Source organism: Schistocerca nitens, chromosome 2 (genome assembly GCF_023898315.1).
Source record: "Schistocerca nitens isolate TAMUIC-IGC-003100 chromosome 2, iqSchNite1.1, whole genome shotgun sequence".
In the NCBI taxonomy this organism is placed as follows: Eukaryota; Metazoa; Arthropoda; class Insecta; order Orthoptera; family Acrididae; genus Schistocerca; species Schistocerca nitens.
Genome location: NC_064615.1, coordinates 221,103,847 through 221,123,311, shown reverse-complemented (window position 1 = coordinate 221,123,311; position 19,465 = coordinate 221,103,847). Strand labels below are relative to the sequence as shown.

Below are 19,465 nucleotides of genomic sequence, written 5' to 3'. Positions count from 1 at the left end.
ATCAGTAGTTCTAATGGAATGTTGTCTACTCCCGGGGCCTTGTTTCGACTCAGGTCTTTCAGTGCTCTGTCAAACTCTTCACGCAGTATCTTATCTCCCATTTCATCTTCATCTACATTCTCTTCCATTTCCATAATATTGTCCTCAAGCACATCGCCCATGTATAAACCCTCTATATACTCCTTCCACCTTTCTGCCTTCCCTTTTTTGCTTAGAACTGGGTTGCCATCTGAGCTCTTGATATTCATACAAGTGGTTCTCTTCTCTCCAAAGGTATCTCTAATTTTCCTGTAGGAAGTATCTATCTTACCCCTAGTGAGATAAGCCTCTACATCCTTACATTTGTCCTCTAGCCATCCCTGCTTAGCCATTTTGCACTTTCTGTCGATCTCATTTTTGAGACGTTTGTATTCCCTTTTGCCTGCTTCATTTACTGCATTTTTATATTTTCTCCTTTCATCAATTAAATTCAATATTTCTTCTGTTACCCAAGGATTTCTATTAGCCCTCGTCTTTTTACCTACTTGATCCTCTGCTGCCTTCACTACTTCATCCCTCAGAGCTACCCATTCTTCTTCTACTGTATTTCTTTTCCCCATTCCTGTCAATTGTTCCCTTATGCTCTCTCTGAAACTCTCTACAACCTCAGGTTCTTTCAGTTTATCCAGATCCCATCTCCTTAAATTCCCACCTTTTTGCAGTTTCTTCAGTTTTAATCTACAGTTCATGACCAATAGATTGTGGTCATAATCCACATCTGCCCCTGGAAATGTCTTACAATTTAAAACCTGGTTCCTAAATCTCTGTCTTACCATTATATAATCTATCTGATACCTTCTAGTATCTCCAGGATTCTTCCAGGTATACAACCTTCTTTTATGATTCTTGAACCAAGTGTTAGCTATGATTAAGTTGTGCTCTGTGCAAAATTCTACCAAACGGCTTCCTCTTTCATTTCTTAGCCCCAATCCATATTCACCTACTACGTTTCCTTCTCTCCCTTTTCCTACACTCGAATTCCAGTCACCCATGACTATTAAATTTTCGTCTCCCTTCACTATCTGAATAATTCCTTTTATTTCATCATACATTTCTTCAATTTCTTCGTCATCTGCAGAGCTAGTTGGCATATAAACTTGTACTACTGTAGTAGGTGTGGGCTTCGTATCTATCTTGGCCACAATAATGCGTTCACTATGCTGTTTGTAGTAGCTTACCCGCATTCCTGTTCATTATTAAACCTACTCCTGCATTACCCCTATTTGACTTTGTGTTGATAACCCTGTAGTCACCTGACCAGAAGTCTTGTTCCTCCTGCCACCGAACTTCACTAATTCCCACTATATCTAACTTTAACCTATCCATTTCCCTTTTTAAATTTTCTAACCTACCTGCCCGATTAAGGGATCTGACATTCCACGCTCCGATCCGTAGAACGCCAGTTTTCTTTCTCCTGATGACGACGTCCTCTTGAGTAGTCCCTGCCCGGGGAGCCGAATGGGGTACTATTTTACCTCCGGAATATTTTACCCAAGAGGACACCATCATCATTTAATCATACAGTAAAGCTGCATGTCCTCGGGAAAAATTACGGCTGTAGTTTCCCCTTGCTTTCAGCCGTTCGCAGTACCAGCACAGCAAGGCCGTTTTGGTTAATGTTACTAGGCCAGATCAGTCAATCATCCAGACTGTTGCCCCTGCAACTACTGAAAAGGCTGCTGCCCCTCTTCAGGAACCACATGTTTGTCTGGCCTCTCAACAGATACCCCTCCGTTGTGGTTGCACCTACGGTACGGCCATCTGTATCGCTGAGGCACGCAAGCCTCCCCACCAACAGCAAGGTCCATGGTTCATGGGGGGGGGGGAGTTAATATTAATCACTTGAATTTCAAAGCTTCCTCTGTGTCTCTCATAAACTTACATCAGGATCTGTGAGTGAGATTTCAGCATTACACAGTTTAACACTGTAATTAACTACCAATTACTGTTCACTATCTATTTAGTTTTCATTTTGCTACCATATACTGCCTTGTCTAATCTTCCCATTCTTGGATGTAGTACTATACACTCTCGATGCTGCAACCTTTACATTTTTCATTTTGTTCCCATTTCCTCTGATACTCTGTACCTCATCTTAATATTTACATATAATCCCTTCACGTCAGTTATACTAAGTGCACACAATTTCTCAAATGGTTCAGTTTCATCCAATTTTCCCAAACTAAGTTCTGTACTTATACATACATTTTTTATTTCTTGGAATTGTTATCTCTTACATCATTCTCATTTTACCTCACTACAACCATTTCAGTAATCCATTTACTTCACTACTAACTCGTATCTGCATTAACTTTTCCCTCTGTTCCTGTTTTTTTCAGGCTCTCATACATCTGGATGAAAATACAAAACTCACAAGTACTGTACAACAGTAAACAGCGTATTTTTAAGTTAGGCATAATAACGAAGCACACCAGCCTCAGATTTATCTGTCTCTCTGAAGAGATGTATGAATTTTTCCCTCTTAAACACACAAACTAAGAACTTGCATATTGCAAAGCAGTTATTGGTTGGTTGGTTTGGGGGATCAAAGGGACCAGACTGCTACGGTCATCGGTCAAAAGCAGTTATTCTAACAGTTTTTTCTGCAGCTGCGCCACACACTGCATGAAGTTTAGAAGGATTGCCACAAGTTTCCCCAAGTGAAATTACCTGATTGCCAGACAAGTTTTAGCATTTTTCCCTGTCAAATTTTGAGATATCAAGGGTAAGTTGACAAAAAAAGTATACTTCTGTATTTCTAAACGTGTGAGTGAAAATCTTAAGTACTAACATCAACCTCTTTTGTAATGAACTGGTTTTAGATGGAGAAAGCGATCCAAATGGTATATATGTTTCATTAAGACCACTGATGTTATTTTTATTTCAATAAAGTGAAAAACATTTGGTGACAAAAATACACATTTTGTTGGAGTCGCGAGACAGATTTAAAATACCTTACCTGCTTTCAGAAATAACCTAAGAAAAAGGTAGGCCTCTTGAAAGAAATGTATAAGGTGGGGAAGAGTTGTGTAAACCAACACTATAGATAACCACCAATAAAATGTTGGTTCTACTATGTTCGTTATTGTCAGTTATTACCCACTTTGTTATGTCTATTATTCTACAGGTATTGTGTAATTTTCCTTACAAGAAATACATGAGTAAATAGCGTACCAACTGCCGCGCCTGCCACAATTTTCTTCTCCTTATCGTCCGTACATTCTAACATATAAACAACTTTTGAAGTGCCAAATGTCCTAGAATAAATAAAATGTCTACAAAATGCCACACTGTACAATGTACATGCGGTGAGACAGTCGCAGTTCCTGAAATCCATTGCCTGTGTGCTCTGGCCTGCCGAGGAACACCACAGTCCTGGGTCCATGGATAAACCATGAAAACCCGCCGCATTACGCCACAAAAAGACAGACCCAGCCTGCGGGCAGATGGACGAGAGTATATCTGACAGGCAGGGGCCACACATTAGTGGGAAACTATGGGCTTCAGATCGGCAGGCCTGATCCATTAGAGATACCTACAGAAATGGCCTGCGGATTTGGTCTGTCATGGAAGTCCACTCATGCGGTCAGCTCATTCATGTATCACAGACACCATGTTGATGAAATGAGACTGCGGTGATCCCCCACACAACAGATAACTTGCGAAATATTCTGAGAATCAATACTAATGAGGATAGGTAGCAACTCGCTGTAAATATGATCGCTGAGCCATAGATAGGCACTTTGTCTTTTCTATCACACTCTCACAATGAAATTTTTGGCCATAGCCTTTGACTGAAAATGAGAGTGCACACACTTTCACACAATCACTCAGACACAACTCATGCACACATGACCATTGTCTTCGGCCGCTGTATCAACAAGCTCTGAGAACCAGATCCAAACAAACCACTCCTCATGCCCCCCCCCCCCCATCTGTCATCAGCTGCTGCTAAGCTAGCAGCAAGTAGTGGTGGCAGCACACACTGACTGTAAGTTGAGGGGAGGGGTGGGAAGGGGAGAAGCAGTAAGAAAGAGAGAGTAGGGAAGCTGTGCATGTACTAAGCTGCACCCAGCCAGCGTCAAAGCATGACATTTCAGTAAGCAAACAATTTCATGCTACTGAGACAAAAATGAAAATTTTCCAGTGTTTTCTTTTTCCAAATTACCCTGATTTTTCCCTGATACATTTGAAATTCCCTGATTCCCAGAACTTGTGGCAACCCTCTTTACTAACTGTCAGCAGTTAATATGAAAGAACAAACATTTTTTGTGGTATAAGTGGTTACAGTACTTTACACATCCATACAAACACTCATTTTTTTTTACAATAAATAATAAATGCCCTTGAAGATGTAGTGGCATAACAGACACGAGCTCGTTATTCCTATTGTTCCTTCATTAATAAAGGCCAAGGTAAAAAGCTAGTCTGAATAGGAGCATTCCCAAGATCATCAAAATTATAAGTTCAATATTTCATAAAAACTCACTGAAATTTTCTTTTCTTTCACTTACTGAATATACCTTGATTCAAGTCTTAATAGTCCAATATTTTTCCTAAAATTCCCTATATTTAGGTTATGGGAATTATGCTTATGCAGTTTGTGGGAGTACAGAACAACACACCAGTTTGTCGAGTTGTTACTTATTTGCATTATATAACAGGATTAGTAAAGAAGCAATTATGCCAGGTAACTTCACAGAAAACGCAATGTGTACAGACATGCAGCAAACTAACAGACCTAAACTACCGCCGCTGGAGTGAGCATGGTGAGGTACGTCGGCTACACACACATCTGAGCTTGTCACAGTCTGAGCACAACCATTTCTCAAGCTGTCAACAGAACAACACGAAAACTAACCACTGCAACTACTGTAATATCCACTTTACATTATTCACGTATAAACAAACAACTCTTACAATGGGCACTGCTTACCTCTCATTAACTTATGTAAATGTGTCCAGGACAGATGAAATAGAAATGTTTTTCATGTAATTTGAAAGTTCCAGTTACATTCTCTGTCCTGGACTAAGCAGTAACTCTTCTACAGTGTCTCTCACAATGTAAAGTGGCATTTACAAATGAAAAGCAATCTACAGAAACTTTGCAATCACATATAAATATTTCTAATAAATGCAGACATATCCACTACATTTTAAAATTACACAGCAAATTGGTAAGTGCCATGAACACTTTCAATATAAACAGGAAAAGAGATGGTTATTGGTAAATCAATAAGAAAACAAGCTTTATCTAGTAAATGCATGCTGTTTTTCCTTCTCTCCCCTTGCATCCTACCCATATTTCTCCCTTACATAGTCTACATCATCATGCATCTTGAAAAAATACACATTTTGGAAAAATTAGAACATGCAACAAAGGCTGGCAAAATCCTCTCACAATTAACTATTTTTCAATTAGGTGTGAATGTCAAGCTAATAACACCAATATGTCTACATGTGCTGCTGACCAACAAGTTGTACAACTAATAAAAAACCAAAAAAAGAAAATAAATATCACCCGTTCTGCAACTATCATTTGTTACCAGCAACCCAGTTTTCAATTTCTTAGACCAGCATCTGGCAATAACCAAATGTTGCAAACCCCCAGATAAAATGATGTGTGGCCTTTTTTATACAATCTTTCCTTAGTAAGAAATATGTACCTGTATTACTAATATTTATGTAAGTCAATTTATCTGTGCTTGTCACCTTTAGTTATCACTTCATCACCACATACAACGCAAAAAAACTAATTTGTAAATCAATAATAGCTGCAGAACACAATGGAAGTATTTCCTTTGTTTGTTGTTTATGTGACATTCTGTCAAGTATGAACAGAGAATTAAGTCATACAGCACTGAAATTTGGGCTTCAGCATTGGTGGGCAACATCAATACTTAAGACATATCTCTAAGTTCAATAACAGCAAGTAAAAAGATAAAACATATATTAATATTAACTACAGTAATTTAGCCTAAAATTTCATTTCTATGGACTCAATGTGATGTTTCACAGGGAGGGGGAGGGGGGTGACCTTCGAAATTTTAAGAGCTGGGGGAATCGGGGATTGGACAGAACAGAAGCTCCACACAAATGGGAAATGGTTGAATGATAAAACAAAGAAAGCAATGAGGGAAAATTCTCACTTTTTTCAATTTGTTAAACTTTTATGACTTCCATAAAGACTTGCTATTCAGTACCTCCTTTCATTTATACACATGTAACTGTATTATCTTCCACACACTCAAAGCTCTACCTTTCTCTTACTATTACCAACAGTCTTTTCTTGTCACAATAACAGACAAATGTCTGCTTGTGTCTGTGTATGTGCGGATGGATGTGTGTGTGTGTGTGCGCGAGTGTATACCTGTCCTTTTTTCCCCCTAAGGTAAGTCTTTCCGCTCCCGGGATTGGAATGACTCCTTACCCTCTCCCTTAAAACCCACATCCTTTCATCTTTCCCTCTCCTTCCCTCTTTCCTGACGAAGCAACCATTGGTTGCGAAAGCTAGAATTTTGTGTGTATGAATGTGTGTGTGTGTGTGTGTGTGTGTGTGTGTGTGTGTGTGTGTTTCTATCGACCTGCCAGCGCTTTCGTATGGTAAGTCACATAATCTTTGTGAGAGGGAAATATTCGACGTAGGAAAAATATATCTAAAAACAAAGATGATGTGACTTACCAAATGAAAGTGCTGGCAGGTCGACAGACACACAAACAAACACAAACAAACACAAACATACACACAAAATTCAAGCTTTCGCAACAAACTGTTGCCTCATCAGGAAAGAGGGAAGGAGAGGGAAAGACGAAAGGATGTGGGTTTTAAGGGAGAGGCTAAGGAGTCATTCCAATCCCGGGAGCGGAAAGACTTACCTTAGGGGGAAAAAAGGACAGGTATACACTCACACACACACACATATCCATCCACACATATACAGACACAAGCAGACATATTTAAAGACCAATATGTCTGCTTGTGTCTGTTAATCCCATGCCACTTTCCTTGATGTTGACCTCCACCTGTCCAATGGCCAGCTTCACACGTCCGTCCACATCAAACCCACCAACAAGCAACAGTACCTCCATTACGACAGCTGCCACCCATTCCACATCAACGGTCCCTTCCCTACAGCCTAGGTCTTCGTGGCAAACGAATCTGCTCCAGTCCGGAATCCCTGAAGCATTACACCAACAACCAGACAACAGCTTTCGCATCCCGCAACTACCCTCCCAACCTGGTAGAGAAACAAATAACCAGAGCCACTTCCTCATCCTCTCAAACCCAGAACCTCCCACAGAAGAACCACAAAAGTGCCCCACTTGTGACAGGATTCTTTCTGGGACTGGATCAGATTCTGAATGTGGCTCTCCAGCAGGGATACGACTTCCTGAAATCCTGCCCTGAAATGAGATCCATCCTTCATGAAATCCTCCCCACTCCACCAAGAGTGTCTTTCCGCCGTCCACCTAACCTTCGTAACCTCTTAGTTCATTCCTATGAAATCCCCAAACCACCTTCCCTACCCTCTGGCTCCTACCCTTGTAACCGCCCCCGGTGTAAAACCTGTCCCATGCACCCTCCCACCACCACCTACTCCAGTCCTGTAACCCGGAAGGTGTACACGATCAAAGGCAGAGCCACGTGTGAAAGCACCCACGTGATCTACCAACTGACCTGCCTACACTGTGACGCCTTCTATGTGGGAATGACCAGCAACAAACTGTCCATTCGCATGAATGGACACAGGCAGACAGTGTTTGTTGGTAATGAGGATCACCCTGTGGCTAAACATGCCTTGGTGCACGGCCAGCACATCTTGGCACAGTGTTACACCGTCCGGATTATCTGGATACTTCCCACTAACACCAACCTATCCGAACTCTGGAGATGGGAACTTGCTCTTCAATATATCCTCTCTTCCCGTTATCCACCAGGCCTCAATCTCCGCTAATTTCAAGTTGCCGCCACTCACACCTCACCTGTCATTCAACAACATCTTTGCCTCTGCACTTCTGCCTCGACTGACATCTCTGCCCAAACTCTTTGTCTTTAAATATGTCTGCTTGTGTCTGTATATGTGTGGATGGATATGTGTGTGTGTGCACGAGTGTATACCCTTCCTTTTTTCCCCCTAAGGTAAGTCTTTCCGCTCCCGGGATTGGAATGACTCCTTACCCTCTCCCTTAAAACCCACATCCTTTCGTCTTCCCCTCACCTTCCCTCTTTCCTGATGAGGCAACAGTTTGTTGCGAAAGCTTGAATTTTGTGTGTATGTTTGTGTGTCTGTCGACCTGCCAGCACTTTCATTTGGTAAGTCACATCATCTTTGTTTTTAGATATATTTTTCCTACGTGGAATGTTTCCCTCTATTATAACCATATATATATATATATATATATATATATATATATATATATATAATTTTTAAAAAAAGGAACCACATAAATTATGATGTAATAAAGGGTTATTGTTTAAACAGTACTGAACCACAGATGTATGCCATCGAGAACTAGAAAACACAACTGTCATTTATTGTAAGACTTATGGTGAAATTCAAGTACAGTCAGGTGAATGTACTGCTGACATAATGATGAATCCATGTTTTTTATACAAACATGTTAAGACAATAGAAGTGTGCTTCAACTTTGCCAAACATAATTTTGAAATTTCCTCCTTCAAGTAATTTTGGTCCTGAGCAAACAGATATGCACATAGCTTCTTCACCTGCAGAACATCATTCAGGGGATATAATGAAATCTTTCTTATGAGGTATGTACACTATCTCAACACGATACTGTGGATTTTTGTGCTACCATTCCTTCAGATCAAATCTCACTCAAGAAACGATAACACACCAAATCTGCAAATACATTCACCCTGTAGTAAAAGATCTTTACAGCTGGCACAAGGTTTGTATGAACTTCTGCTTTTTCTGAGTAAGCATCTAATGCTTTATGAACATTATGAAACCTCATTTATTAGCTGTAACAGTAAGGCATATTGTCAAAATTATATTGCTGCTATGCTTCTGTATATGGCTATATGAATTTGTCTCTGTTGATCCATCACAGACAAGGGACAACGGCTGGTTAAGTAACTGTCAGTATCAATGGTATTCTCCAACAGCCATGTAACTGAGATGTCATTTTATTTTATTTTGAAGGCTACCAGTTTCAGTATTCCACTATGCCATCTTCAGGCCCTTACATAACAAAAGATTGTACATGTAGTATGTATCAGGGTGAACAAGGCAAGCTTACATAACGTACAGGGTAATCATGAAAGTACTTAAAGCTACCAAATCACTGTGTAATCTATGAAGTACAATAATATGTATATTTATGGCCTTCATAGATTAGTGTGTGACATTTTACTTTAAATGAAGATATGTCCTTATATATGCTAGGGGTTTCCTTATCTGTAAGATTTATACAAGATTTTATACTTATAATAATAATAATCTTTGTTTCAGTGGAACTCCTGATTGTGTACTGTCTAGTTCTTATCTTTATAATGTTTTTTTGCATGTTGTCTCATAAATCAGAGGTTTTAAATAGTTTTATGACTAACAAATATGTACACATGTTTTAGTCTATTGTGCTGGATGTGCACAGTGATTTGGTTTAACACCATTACTTTAATTTTGTTGCACTTTTATGATCACCCTTCACTTTCTGTAAGCTTGCCTTGTACACCCTGATATACACTACTTCTATACTCTTTTTATTATGCAGGGGCCTGAAGATGGCATAGTGGAATGAAAAAACTGGTAGCCTTCAAAATAAAATAAAACAACATCTCAGTTACATGGTTGTTGGAGTATTTCACTGATACTGACAAATATGAATTTGTTGATTCTAAGCAAGATCCTACATATCTTTCTCAGAAATAAGTCAGATATGTTCAAAGATGCAGCTTGTAGGAGGGAGTTGAAGACCTTACAAGAAATTTACATATGTATGCTGGAATATTAAAATGGTGCTGAAGAGAGCAAAATGGTTCAAGTGAATTCATTCCTTTGGAATTTATGGCATGGGTCTTTTTATATGCTTTTGGTTTTAATGTACACGATTAGCTTTTCTCAGAAATGATTGGGGAAGATTCTCTTCTCCCTTCATGGGCTGCTGGTTATTATGTAGGAACAGATTATGCCAAAAGTCAAGTTTCTGATAATACCTGCATGTTACAATTTCAATTTGTTGTTTCAGTGAATTAAATTAATGTCACCATGAAGTTTCTTCCTGGTTAATTCGAGAGTACCTTAAGTTTCCACGGTAGCTTTTGATAATATCTGCATTTTACGATTTCAGTGAATTAAATGAATGTAATTATGAACCTTCTTCCTGGTTAATTTGAGAATACCCTGCACTAGCACAGCACAATTGGTTTGTAAAGAAAGAGCAATGCTTGGTCACTGAGAATTTGAGTGGGCTGAAGAGACAGAACAAAAAATACTTCAAAACATCACTAAACCACCTCCAGCTTGAGCTACGCCCTGCACACAGGGCTGAATGCCTGACTGGGTCATTGGTGGATCTGATGCCTTGATAATTTGAAAAGAGGCAAAACAACAATTTGCTGGACCACACAACACACTTCCTATCAGTTAATGTCCAATTCCTGTGTAATCTACACATTTAAAGACATGCAGCATTGCTTGGTGCTGTGAGGTACCACACTCTAACCATCCACTGCACATGCTGCTCCTTTCACAGTTTTCAATCGGGAACTGGCTGAGTCGGCCGTGCAATCACTGGCAGCAGCTTTGAAACCGATTGTCATTGTCATGGCACTTGTCTGTTGTTTCTGCTGATTACGATCTTTTTAACATCACTATTCTTATTGCTTTTTGTACATCACTGTGATAGGTATGCCATTCCTGGTATACACTCTGTACAGTCCATGTTGATGTACCAATAAATTGGGCAGCTTCACTCGTGGTGTTGTCATGGGTAGGTCCAAACATGACAGCATTTTGTAATGCCAACTCATCTTACTACACTGATTCCATACAACTGACTGGCACATACATACCACTTGAATGCTGTAACGTGTGTCAGCAGTGAAGGGTCACATGAATGCCGGACACCACTTCTTCACCATCTACAGTGCTCCAAAGCCACTGGTGTGCTCCTTTGGGGGGTTAAGTAATAGTTTGTCTGGTAGGCTATATGTATTTTGTCTTCAGTCTTTTGATTATTCTGATGCAGTTTGCGACAACTTCCTCTCCTATGCCAACATCTTCATCTCGGAATTGCACTTACTTCAAATGTCCTGAATTATTTATTGGACATTTTTCAGTCTTTGCCTAGCCCTACAGTTTTTTTGCTCTCTACATCCCTCTCCAGTACCTGAAGTCATAATAATGTCCTATCATTTTGTGCCTTCTAGTTGGCTTTTTCCACATATTCCTTTCCTTGCCAGTTCTGCAGAGGACAACCTCATTTCTTATAGCTGCCCACAAATTTAGTACCACATCCCAAACACTTTGTCTTTTGAAGTTAATATTAATAGATATGTTCTTCGTTTCTGGTTTCCCTATCCTATTTTACTGATTTTTGTTGCTTTATTCACACAGCTAATGAGCATGTAGTTATTTTTCCCATTAAAAAAATAGTGAACAACAGTAATTTCATCATGTTGGTTGTATGAAAATGGTGACTGGTAACAGCACTATGTTACATTAAATGAAAATAACAACCTCCAGCTGCTTAACCAAATACATTCTGCTGCAGACTGTAACTGTATAATGCTATTCTACTACAGAGACCACACAGGCTGAAATTATCTGGCTCAGTTTTTGTTGTTAGTATTTTAAACCAACTTAATCAATGGTGTACAATGATTTTGCAACTTTAACTTTTTGATGGACTGTTCATTACCATTGCATACAAACTTTCCTTCACCATAACTTTCATGAAGATCTGTCCAATACAACTACTTTCTGCAGTTCACAATACCTACAATGGAGTAATAGTATAGAGTAAACTGTGTATTACGACATCATAAAAAGGGAAAGGGAGAAGATATTTTCCAAGAGTTGAAAGATACAGAATCAGCGAGAAGGAAGTTGTAAGATTATATGTAGAACACTTGTTTCATTACAGACTGAGAAACACTGATGGAAAAACACAAGCATGTGGTCTTATGAAAAAAATGTATTCTATAATCATTAAATCTAAATACAAGACAAAGAAACTAATTGTGAGTTTCTGTGATCAGACCTCCACGAAGTACATGTCTTTGCCTTCTGTTTTCCCACGTAACGAAGTCTTGTGTAACATCATGCCAATGATTCAACATTAGAGTAAGCTTTTGTTTAATAAACACACTAATTTAACAATGGTGCAGCGAAGTTACAAGCATCTGAGGTCCATAGTAGTACTGTGTCCATAACAGTGTTCAAATTATAAAGTTAATAGCTCCATTTTCAAAATTTTTATCAATAGTGCTCCAATCTGTATACTGTGACTATTTTTATTTGCACAAAATTAAGATAGCAAACCACTTCTTTTTCTACTATCTTGGAAAGCAGCTAGCAAAGAGCTTACCACTAAACGAAGTCCATTTTCTCATTAATTAATCCATGTCAAATGTTTCTACAATCGCAAGAAGGAGAAAGACAGCAGGTATTAGGACAATATAAGTTAGCAAAACACTGAAGTGCCACTTCACTTTATCTTACTACTAGTAAATCACTTCTTTCACGATTTATGCTGACTGTATGCATCAATACTAAGTACACAACTTCCACTGATCACACAAAAAAACATCATACAAATGTAATGTTCTATAAAAGAGGATTATGGCCAATACACTAGTTCCAGATAGAGAACTTGAACTTTGATTAACATCTATTTTTTATAAAAGCTACTCCAAATTTTATGGTAAGTCAATAAAACAAAGACAAACTCACGCCAATATTGCGAAGCAGGTCATGGACCATGTTCATTCCAAGAATCCTATTGGAAGGTGCGAGTGGTGTTACGGTTGTTTGATTTCCAACGGTCTGAGCCACTGTAAAACAAACAAACAAAATGATTAGTATTTTTCCATTTTGGTGGGATTATTTCCAGTGACGAATTCCAGATATAAAAAGGCATGATATTCATTTCTCAGCTAATCGGTTAAACAAACGAGACTTTTCAGTTGAAAAATTCAGAGTTTGAATGAAAGAAGAAGAGATCGAATATACATCCAGACTGAGAATATATGGAGAAGGAAATTGTCCACGTCTTTTTCAAAGTGACCGTTTTGGCATTTTCATTAAGTGGAAAATTTAAATCTGGATGACCACAGCGAATTTGAACCATCGTCCTTCTCCATGTGAATCCAGTGCCATCTCACTCAGTTATAGGATTAAAACATAATATAATGTTTTTCGTAACATTCAACATACACACAGCTGTATGATTAGGTGCTAATGTGTGACATTTTAATGCTGTTAATGTATATCCTATGGCGAAAGGCGTATCAATATAGAGTAATGGCAATCTTCAAATTCCTTTATTCTTATTCTGTTTAACTGCCCACTGTCCACAGAAGACAGATACCCGTGTAACAACTTATTTTAGATTTGTCCTCAAATTGAGCTTACTCTGTCATTTATTCCACTACGTTTGTGCAATAATGAGATTCATTGTATCACAGTCACTTTAGCTGTTCTTGGTGTTGTCTGTAAACAGTTTTGTAATATTACATCCATTCTCATCGAGTTAACTTTGAAGGGCAAATGTTTTATTTTACCTTAAAAAATTCATGATGTCAATGTAATGCCTACCTCTTTTTGAAAAAAGATATCCTAGAAGATGGCAAAATTGTTCCACTTAACCAATGTAGGAACAATATACATACTAAACAGTTTAAATATATTTATAATACAAACACAGTCAACCAATTATACAATAAATTGGGAATATTCAAAAACTAGTGAAGTGGTAGATTGCAGCAGAAGCAATATGAAACTATTTACAGTTCCAACTAAAATTCTAACAAACAAGTTGACCTTTGCATGCTGTTTGCCAAAACCGAAAAAAAGAAATCTGGATACTAGAAAGGAAAGATGGAAATATTACACAGTAACAGTAACGGCATTTCACTGAGATGATTAAAACTCAAATATGGAAGCAAGTGTGTGTGTGTGTGTGTGTGTGTGTGTGTGTGTGTGTGTGTGTGTGTGTGTGTGTGTGCGCGCGCGTGCGCGTGTGAGCGCATGTGCGTGCACGCGTATGTTACATACAATATCTGTCAATAATTTTATGATACTTGTTAATGACTGCATTTTCTCTCTGTTTACATACAAAGATGCTCTTGTTTTTAATTAGACAATAATGTTACATTTTTACATTGTTAAAGATTTGCTACACACATCAAGTGCACAGAGATGTCTTGCAACTGACAACAACATGGCATATGAAATGAGCTATATTGACAATACAAGAACTCCTGTTTAACTTCAATTTCCAGTTTGCTACTGTAAAATGCTCTCTTTGCTCTTCTAGAAGATGGAACAGTTGTGTAATGCACAAACAAGGTAATCAAACTTTCAATTTTATAGCATATCAAATAATAAGGATGAAAATGATAACAGTGTAATGGACTGAATTTATTAAGTATACCTTCTGAAGACAGAGCAAAAGCAATACAAAAGTTCATTTTAAAGCTAAATACACGTCACAAAAACCTTCATTTTCATAACAATGTATATTATCACACGTTGCTGCACTGTTTGGGCAGCCCCGCAAACTCAACACCAACACATTGTGATTCTCTCTCCTTCAGCCATCATCAGACATAATTAACATCCACTTTTATGGCCCTATAAACATTCTGCACACCCACTCATACAGTTCCCCCCCCCCCACACACACACACACACATACATACATACATACATACATACATACGAAGAGAGAGAAGGGGGGGGGGGGGGGATCTTATTTCTGATTGTCCATAGCAGGTGTTTTCTTTGGAGTTATTAGACATTTCATGAGCATGAAGACATCTAGCACACTACAACATGGTCATTTCAGCTAAGAAACACAATGTTATCTCATGAGCACTGTACCAGTTGTACCAATTACACCAAATACAACATTCAATGGCTGGAGCAATGGCACGTTAGTTCAAAATGTTGAACAGTGCTGATATGGGTGCTGGATAAATATTTAATAGTCACCAGACGTAATGCAACTGCTTTATTGACATGTTTTGAATACACTCATCATCAGATTATCTGGAAAGGTTACAAAAATCAGTAGCAGCACAGTACAGTAGCTAAAAGACAAACAAGAAAATAGACTAAAGATTGCATGGATAGTGCAGACCAGACTTAGACAGATTGATCAAAACAGAAACATAATAATTATGCTTTGATACCATGTATGTAAGCTGGAGCATGTTCACACTTTCAAAAGTTTGGAGCTTTTACACCTCCCATCTTCCATTTCATGATAACCGACTGTGCCAAGTGTTTGTTCACCATCAACAATAACAGCCTTATATCCAATAGCTACCAAGTAACAGTCAGTATGTTGGTCCCACAGTTAAACGTTCCTGGCATACAACAGTCCATATACAGACAAATATTGAACACTGAAAATGTTCTTGTTGCCATTGCTGCTGCTGTCGTTGTCATCGTCGTCGTCGTTGCTGTTGCTATTTTGTCTTCATTGTCAACAGTCAGAAGACTGGTTTGACACAGCACTGCACACTGGTGCAAACCTCTTCATCTCTGCGTAACTACTGCTACATCCATCCACTTGAAACTACTACTGTATTCAAGCCTTGATCTCCCTCTACAATTTTCACCACCCATGCTTCCATCCATTATCAACTTTAGAATTCCTTGATGCCTCAGGATGTGTCCTACCAATTGATCCCTTCTTTTAGGCAATTGTACCATAAAATTATTTCCCAAATTCGATTCAGCCTCACCTCATTAGTTGCGTGTTCTACTAAGCTACTCTTGAGGATTCTTCTGTAGCACCACATTTAAAAATGTTCCAGAAAAGCTTTTTGTGCAATTCCCACTCTACTTTTTACACCTCTAACTCAGATGTCAATTATTTCATTGTCCAAATAGCATAACTCAAGTACTGTTTACCATCTCATTTCCTGTCCAAATTCCCTCAGCCTTGCTTGATTTAGTTAAGACTACATTCCTGGTTGTGTCACACAGTATTACAATGCCATCAGCGAACCTTAAGACTTTTACCTATTCTCCCTGAACTTGAAATCCTTTTCCCCTTGGTTTCCTCATTTACTGCTTCCTCAATGTGCAGGTGAACAACACCAGGGATAGGCTACAAACCTCACTCCCTTCTCAACTACTGCTCCCTTTCATTTTATTTGACTCCCATAAATGCAGTCTGGTTTCCAAATAAGTTGCAGATAACCTTTTCCTCCCTGTACCTTCAGAATATCAGAGTTTTGTACAGTCAGCATTGTCAAAAGTTATTTCAAAGTTTATAAATGCTATAGACGTAGGTCTGCCTTTCATAAGTCTATATTCCATGATAAGTCATAGGGCCAGCACTGTCTCAAGCAGTCCTACATCTCTCCAGAGCTGAAGTCAGCTTCTACCTGTTTTTTCCATTCTTCTGTAAATAATTCGTGTCAGTATTCTGACTTATTAAAATGATGGTTTGGCAGTATTCACACATGACAGCACCTGCCTTCTTTGGAATTGGAATCATTACGTTCTTCTTACAGTCTGGGGGTATTTTGCCTGCCTCGTACATCCTGTACGTCAGGTGTATTTAACCCAGTCACCTTTTGTAACTTGGACCACCTCCTAAATGGTATAAACAGTGGGTGTACTGCTGGGATGACTTGGCACATTAGGGGTCTATGTTGCGTGCTGGGTAGAGAGATGCAAAAAGATTTCACATACTCCTGTCATATGGCTGCACTCACAACAGTGAGATCCAGATTGTATCCACAATTCCACAGACCACTATTAAAAGAAGCGGGAAGTTTGCTGTATGTATTAAGGACAGTTGGCTTGATTCTGCTCACATAATTACAGCTTCACCATCTTCATTGTCTTCACTATATCCCCATAGCCAGCTACAGCTACTGAAAAAACTGACAATAACATCAATATTTTCATTTCGTGCTGAAGCCCAGTTAGGAAGGTGGATAGGAACACACTGAGATTTACAGATAGATGTTATGAAACAGTTTGATAGTTCAACAAATAAGAGTTCTAAATCATTGTTTGTGGTGATAGCAGACATTATATTTTGTTCAAAAGCACTGCCACACTTCTCACGAGGCTTTTTAGCTAAGGCTTTTTAGTTACCAAGTGCATTCCTGGTAGTTTTGGCTGCGCCATGCAGAGAGGCCATGCAGTTTGAGGTGCTATGTCACGGATTGCACGGCCCCTCCCGCCGGAGGTTCGAGTCCTCCCTCGGGCATGGATATGTGTGTGTGTGTGTGTGTGTGTGTGTGTGTGTGTGTGTGGTTCTTAGCATAAGTTAGTTTAAGTAGTGTGTAAGTCTACGGACTGTTGACCTCAGCAGTTTGGTCCCTTAGGAATTTACACACATTTGAACTTTTGGTTGCCTTTGGTTGCTACTCCCGTATGTTTCTTGAAAACAGAGAACATTACACTTTCGTGTTTGACACAGTGCTTTACAATAATCACCTAGAACAATGACAAATCCCAAAAATTTGGAGGAAGGCTAAAGTTGTAGCAATACTGAAACCTGGTAAGAGCCATGGAATTGCAGACCAATCACTCTCCTATTTCGTCTGTATAAAATTTTGGAAAGAATGCGTCTTAATTGCGTAACACTAGTCATAAAACCTCTCTTAATTCCACAGCAAGCTGGATTCAGGCCAAAGTAAAAATGTTGTGCACAGACTCTTCATAGTGACAAGGAATGGGGTTCATCATGGTGATATTACTGGAAGTGGTTTCGCTGATCTCTCTTTGGTGTATGACACTGTACATCATCACTGAAACTATAATGTTAGTGGATAGATAAACAATCGCACCAAGTGGCAACAGGAGCAAGCATATATAAAGGCAATGAAATTTGCAAGTTTTCAGAGTCAGTGGGTCGTCCTTGTGGCAGAAGGGTTGAAGGGGAAGGAAGAGGGCTGAAGGAAAAGGACTGGCTAAGTTTAGGAAATGGAGAGAATTCAGAAAAGTCACCCAGAACCCAGAGTCAGGAAGATTTACCGGACAGGACGAGAAGGAAACAACTGCACTGGACGAGATTTGAAAACCTGAGGTGGAAGATAGGGTAATATGCAAGACAGAGATTTACTGCCCACAAACAGATTTCTTGTGCCATATCCCCACACACACCCCCTATCCTCCCACCAACCCCTTTGTCACTCAACACTACCCCACACTGGAACAACTGAACCACATCTTTCGCCATGGCTTCATTTACCTAATATCACTCCCCAAAATGAGGGACATCCTACCCAAGGTATCCATTGGACATTCAACTTCCAAACATCCTAGTCCATCCCTATGCCACTCCCAAACCCAACATCTAGCAAAAGGGATCATATCCCTGTGGAAGACCCAGGTGCAAGGCCTGGCCAATCTACCCACCCAGCACTTCCTAATCCAGTCCTGTCATAGGTTTATCCTACCCATTAGAGATCATACAACCTGCAAAAACAGTTGTGTGCAGTTACTGCACAGCTTTTTATATTGGCATGATTTTCCACCAGGATGGATGACCACTGTCAAACTGTGGCCACAAGCACAGTGGACCACCCTGTGGTGCAATATGCAGCTGAACATAACACGCTTGATTTCAACGGCTGCTTCACAACTGAGGTCACCTAGTTCCCCCATATCACCAGCTTTTCTGAACTGCACAGGTGGGAGTAATCCTGACAAACCATTTTCCGCTCCTGAAATCATCCTGGCATCAACCTACAGTAACCTACTGTCCCCACACCCTCCAAAAAACAGTTTTCGCCCCCTCTGCCCTGACTTGTCACCTCCTCCTAATTCACATCCCTCACCCTCACTGTACACCACTCTCTGCCAATACATCTGCCAGTCTGCTCCTCTTCTTTTCCATCCCCCCACCCCCCCCCCCCCCCACCCCTACAGCCTTCTGATGCTGTGCCTGGCAGCCTTTTGTCCAGACATGAACTAGTCCTCGCGTGATCTGCCATGCAATGCTGACTTCACTTACACCCTGCTATCCCTCTCCCTTCCCCATCCTACTCTGGATTGCTGCTTTCATTTGACACAGCACAGTTGCATTCTGGCCAGAGCAGCCATAGATAGCAATCATGTGCACACGTGGTGTGCTTGCTTGTGTATTTTCTCCTTTTTAAAGGAGAGTCTGGCTGAAATGTGTAACAATCTTTTCATCATGCCTGTCTGCAACTCAACATGTCAGCTTTATGGTAAGTTGCAAATACCCTTTCATAATGCTGTTA

At 39.5% G+C, this 19,465-nt stretch overlaps 1 protein-coding gene across 3 annotated transcripts in view; it reads right to left on the bottom strand.

Annotated features, from left to right (window-relative positions):
• The window catches only part of LOC126235938 (nuclear distribution protein nudE-like 1-A), a 159,578-nt gene that overhangs the window by 17,770 nt on the left and 122,343 nt on the right, over nucleotides 1–19,465 (bottom strand). For 2 of the 3 annotated variants that reach the window (XM_049944907.1, XM_049944906.1), the window contains exon 7: nucleotides 12,960–13,060. In XM_049944907.1, the coding sequence (XP_049800864.1) occupies nucleotides 12,960–13,060 (101 nt within the window). Of the gene's footprint in view, nucleotides 1–4,780; nucleotides 4,873–12,959; nucleotides 13,061–19,465 lie in introns of all 3 variants that reach the window. The other variant, XR_007544845.1, reaches the window with a different exon arrangement.